The sequence below is a fragment of the Narcine bancroftii genome, chromosome 9 (genome assembly GCF_036971445.1).
Source record: "Narcine bancroftii isolate sNarBan1 chromosome 9, sNarBan1.hap1, whole genome shotgun sequence".
Classification (NCBI taxonomy): domain Eukaryota; kingdom Metazoa; phylum Chordata; class Chondrichthyes; order Torpediniformes; family Narcinidae; genus Narcine; species Narcine bancroftii.
The window spans coordinates 50,857,793-50,863,792 of NC_091477.1; the positions used below are offsets into that span (position 1 = coordinate 50,857,793).

General features: G+C 40.4%; 1 protein-coding gene across 1 annotated transcript in view; it reads left to right on the forward strand.

Moving 5' to 3' along the window:
- LOC138743541 (uncharacterized) overlaps positions 1–6,000 on the forward strand; it is a 46,734-nt gene extending 40,734 nt beyond the window's left edge. Inside the window, exons 15-16 of the mRNA XM_069899032.1 lie at positions 362–455; positions 3,868–6,000. Coding sequence (XP_069755133.1) covers positions 362–455; positions 3,868–3,954 — 181 coding nt within the window. The 3' untranslated portion in view covers positions 3,955–6,000. The remainder of the gene's footprint in view (positions 1–361; positions 456–3,867) is intronic.

The following is a 6,000-nucleotide window of genomic DNA, read 5'->3' on the forward strand; positions in this document are numbered from 1 at the left end:
GCACTTATTATTCATCCAAAGAGGATTGTAGGTGAAGGTCTGGGGTCACATAACGCCCAGGACAGGAAAAAAAAATGTGAATCAGATTTTTTTTAAAAACAGTAGTTTCATGGTCATCTGAATCAAGATTAATTTTCTTTTAATCCCTAAATTAACAGTTTTAATTTCACAACTACCATTTATTGAGGTGTTAAGGTTACTAGTTCAGTGATTTACCTACTACACCGCCACCTGCAGAAGGTAGATATTAAAGACATCTTCTTGTAGATGTGAATCAAGCTCAATAAAGACAATCCTTTTGATGTACTTATGGTTTTACTTCCAGACCATTTTTATTAACTTTCTTAATTTTTTTCTTCAGTGTTTATGACCCCAAAACCTTTATACAAGTGCAGAGAAATATTGGACACACTGATTCAATCCGCTCCATCATCCACATCCCTGAAAGAACCCAGGTAACTCAATACTTTCAACATTCAGGGAAATTGTTTTGGCATCGACAAGATGTGTTTGAGTGAAATGAAACTGTTTTCCTATATGAGGCATCTGGTACTTTCAGCGTAATACAGGTTAGGCATATTTTCTCTGCAGTTCAATCAAATATTCCTGAGTTATGTTAAGGAAAATTGTACTGTGCTTGAAAAGGAGAAATAAATCAGCTAATGATTGCAAATCAGCTAACTTGCAGAGACAGTCATTCAAAACTTAATAGATTGCTACTTGAAAGAACATGGGTGAGTAATTGACTGCAAATGTTGACATATTAATGGTACATCCTGTCCTGCTATGAAGCACATGCTGAAATATCGTGTAGTATTTACACAGGTTGTGCCTCTCTAATCTGGCTCTGTAATCCGAGAACTCCACAGAGTCAATACACAGCATGTATTGAATCTACTGCGATTAGTTGGTGGACCTGCCACTAGGGCAGCTCTGTTTAAGTGGAGACATGGTGAAAACCATAGTGCTGATGCGGAAGGTGCGACAAAGTTTGTGGATGAACTTGGCACTGTTAGTGGCAGCAGGACAAGTGTATAATAGTGGTGAATCTGCCATGTATTAGTGTTGTATACCATGATAAAAACCCTTGCCCAAGATATTGAGGAGTCTCGTCTGGAGGTAAGGATTCCAAAGATAGGATAACATTTCTTGGCTGGAGCAATGCTGCAGGAACACATAAAACCAAGCTGATGGTAGAGACCTGGCAATTGTTTTCTGGAATTTTCTGTGGTCCGGCAATGGCCAGGTACCAAAGTCGCAGGATTAACGAGGTACAAACTGTATTAGCAAAGCTGAAACCCTTAGAATTAAAAAGGCAATTTCATTGTGGAACTGGAAATGGGTGAAAAATCAAAACAAAGAATAATGTCAAGTTGTTTATTACCATTTTTAAAAGCATTCAGGAGTAGGCTCAGCCACTTTTGACTTTCATACATATTAATGATCTGAATTTCCAAAGTTTCATGTGACTTTGTATTTGTAAATACCTGTATATTGAACAGTGAAAAGACTTTGGAACCCAACTGATGACATTGACGATGAAATTCAATGGAGAAGTATAAAATTGTTACATCAGAAGAAAATGATAAGAATTGGAATATAAATTAACCAGCTTAATTTTAGAGATGATGTATGAATGGAAATCTATGGATTTGAAGGCAACACAATAAGTTGATCTAGGTGTTGGTAGAAAAATGAGATGAGTATTACAATCAAAAGCATAGAATACGCAAGTAACCAAGTTATAGAACACACAACATTCCAGCACCTTTGGCTCATGATGTGAGGCTGACCTATCTGAACCTACTCAACAATAATCTAATCCTTCCTTCCCTCGATTTTTTTCTTACACCTCCATGTGCCTATCAAAGAGTCATTTCAATGTCCCTATTGTACCAGTCTCCACCACCACCTTTGGCAATGCATTCCAGGCACCCACCACTCTCTACATTTAAAAAAAAAAACCCTAAACTTTCCTGCACCTACCTTAAATAGATATCCTTTGATATTTGCTATTGTTGCCCCTGGGGAAAAGACCCTGGCAATCCACCCTATCTATGTCTGCCTCTCAAAACCTATCAAGTCACATCTCATCCTTCATCGCTGCAGTAAACCTCCACCAACCTTGCTTCATTAGACGTGTTCTCCAAGCCAGGCAGCATCCTGGTAAATATACCAAGGAGTATTAGGCCAGAACTAGAATACAGTGGTTAGCTGTCAGTACCACACATTTAGGAGGACGATGAGGTCGCAGGGGCTGAGGAAATGTATCAGATTGGCACATGTTATGAGTTAGTTCAGTTATAGTGTAATTTGATAGAAATTTGCCAATTATGAATGTTTTCAAAGTTCAAGGTTCAATGTTCCTTTTATTGTCATGTAATAATGCATAAAAATCCAAAATACGTGATATACTTCCACTTTTGTCTGCCATAAGGCAAACAAAGGTTCAATGCCCGGCACAAAGAGAAAGAGAAGCAAGAGACAATCCCCTCAGAGACACTGAGTGTCCATAGATTTGCCTCTAGCACTCCCTCACAGCCTCTGCACCTCACAGTCTCCTGTTCAAACAATTTTGCAGCCCAAGCTCCAGGTCCAATCTTCCAATACGATCAGATCAGGTACCCTTCAGTGCCCAAGGTCCTTCAGAAGCCCTTTCTTGCCATCAGCACCCTCTCGAATGCTGGCTCCAACACCTGTTTCCCATGAGCCAGTCTCCAGCAGCCCACAGCCTCCGTGGGTCCCTCGACCACAAGTCGCCAGCTGCCCGCAGCCTGTGTGGGTCCTGCAGCTGCTGAGCCCCTCGTTGATCTACTTCCTGTCGGAGTGCCCATGCTGTTCCGCTGCTCTCTCGGAGTCTGCACCCCTCGTGGTACGCTGCCCAGCACGGGTGTGGACATCATGGGTGCAGACCTCAGTACGTGCAGGATTTTAAAATAAAACACATTCAGCTCTTTAAACCAGCCATTGAAAGCCTGCACAGTGCCGTCAGCAATACAACCATGCAGTAGCAGTGCTGTGTCTCCGCTCCCCACTCCCCCCAGATTCCAGATTCGTACCAGTGGCAGCATTTCCAGTAGCGCCTCCAATTTTTTTGACAGTAGGGTATAAAAAATTATTTTCAGTGGTGAGAGAATCAATGGCTGACAGACAGAGTGAACATTGTGTAAAGGCAAAGAAAAGAGCAAGTTGTCATAATCTGGAATACATTGCCTGAAAGTGCGCCAGTCCTAAATTCAAAAAATAATTTTCAAGAGGTAAATACTTGGAAAGAATAATTATTGTAGGAAATTTATAAAAAAAAAAAGGGGACTGGTTTTAATTTTCAACATTCTTTCAAGGCCCTCTGCATCTCATGATGAATCCCAAATCATAATATCTGCTGTGTTAAACAAAAACACTCAATTTCTCATTTTTATAAATTTAACCAGGGTCAGCACCAGAAAGAATGTTACTGGAGGGCGGGGGGAAGGCATTAGCATGTTAGAGGCTCATAACTTTGCTCAGTGGGGGAGGTGGGTGATATTAACATCATCCGCCGCTCCGATGTAGGTGACGAGAGCACTGCTTTTATGGTGCAACCTGGGCGGATGGAGAGTCACTAGCGTGAGTCTAACTAAACTCTAGTGATGCTTGATGCATGCTAGTAATGCTGGAGGGGGTGGGCGGCGGTCTGACTGCGAGCAATGGCTGCATAGCACCTCACTTCTGGGGCAAAGCCTACTTGGCGCCAACACTGAATTTGACACATTGAGTTAATGACACAGTTGCCATTTCTTCCAGTTCACTCGGTCAAAATGGTTTGTAATTTCCATATCTGAAGAAAATCTCCATTCTAATTAACTTAGTGATGTGCTAATTTTTCAGTACATGACTGCATCCTGGGATTGCACGTTGCGTGTCTGGAATGCCTACATCAAAGTACTTCCCAAAACCAAAGAAAATGAAGGTTAATACAACAAGCTCAGAGGAAATGTCAATGTGGTTTCAATTCCCTCGGAGGTGATTGCACTCTGAAATTAGGTGAACTATTCCAAATCCTGTGAGACATTAACCTGTTCATAACCGATTGAACATTTAGCTATATTGTTGCCATGACGACTGGAGCAGAATGTGACTGGATATTCTGTGGTGAATGGTTAACTTCCTGATTCCCCAAATCCCCTGTTCCTCCTGCAAGTTGCAAGTCAGATGTTTAATTGAGTTCTTCACTTGCCTGGATGGTTCAATCCTGACAAGGTCCAACACCATCCAAAACAATACAGCCTTCCAGATCAATATTGATCCACCATCAAAGACAACCATTTCCAATTCCAATGATGTAAGGCACTGAGCTGCCAAGGATTCTTAATCAGTGCCTTGGAGATCAATGAACTATATCATCTTCAGCATCAAGTGCAAAAGGAGTATGGGAATACCAACCTGTTCCAAGCTGACCTTCAATTCACATGCCTTTCTGATTTGGACCCAATATCCATTTACTCATCAACACACTGGAACCCCCAACCAATACCTCTGTCAGAGCAGTTTCACTCTACTGACTGTGATAGTCAAGAAAGCGGCTCAAAGGTGATAAAGATGGTGGGTAGTGACAGCGACCCTTGTCGGTGATAATTGCATCTCAAGAATATATGTCACATTGTAAAAATAGAAAGTATACTACCTGCACTATCAACCTTGACTAAGAGGAAAACAATTGAAAGGATCTTGGATGCTTTCAGGAACATTTGCACTGATGCTAGTTACAGTTTAGAGCAGTTAACACCAATAGTAAGTTATAAGAAGTGTCTCAAAATAAGGGAAGAAGATAAAAGGAAGAGATTTAAATAAGGTAGAGTGGTAAACACCAGGATGTGCAACTTTCTAGAATTAGAGAAACACAGATGTCAGTGAATTGTAATGTTTTTAGAAGTTTCAGAGATGGGGGGAGGGAAGCCACTGGGGATCTTTAAAGCTAAGCTGAAAATTTTGACTATAACTGTTCAACTATGAATTAGTGCAGTTCAGTATGCACAGGGGAAGATGTAAGGTGGCAGGTGGCAGGCATAGCCTGGCACATGACTCAGGTACATGATGGACTGGCCCATATCTCATGTACATGGTGGACTGGCCCATATCTCATGTATGTGGTGGACTGGCCCATATTTCATGTACATTGTGGACTGGCCCATATCTCATGTACGTGCTGCATTTTCATTCTCCTTGCTTCTTGCTACTATTAGTTCCAAAATCTACCCAAGCTAGCAGAAGTTATACAATCCCACAACAGGCAAAAAAAAAGACAGTAAATATACAGTACATTAAAATAAGTGTTATGACTTCAACCTTTTATTGAGCAGACACCTATCCCTACCCAACCAATCGCAAGAAAGTTGATACTTTGATCATCAGAGGTCCATGTGGGTCTTGACTGTAATGCTACTGATCAAACCTCGATGTAACCTGTAGCCATTATGTACGTTAGATAAGGATCCTTCATGCTGTTGTAACAGCAAGGTGCATGAGCTGGCAGGGTATAATCCCCACTAACATTTCTGAAGTTGCATACATCCATTGACATTTGTGATTTTATAGAAAGCATCAACTGTCTCAATGATCCCATTTAATTCAAAGGAATTCTTGTGTTTAGAAATACTAGTAAAATCCATTTATTTGCCATTGACCTACCCTTTCTTTAAAAGGAAAATAAGATTAATACAGCTATTAAAACAACAATTGTATTTGGAAGATTGACATGTCAAATCTCTCTCTGATTATCAGTGGATTTTTGTGCAGTGAATTTCCTCAGAGTTCTCCTGTTTGTTCCCAATCATGATGAGTGAAAATGACTGACAAAACATTCAGACAGGCCATTACTGGCAACCTCAGAATCAGGATTTATTGTCATGAACAAGTTACAAAATTCAATGTTTTGCAATAGCATCATAGTGCAAACATTCATATTATAACCATTTTACAACAATAATATAAAAAAATAAAAATAATAGTCCACAAAAATAA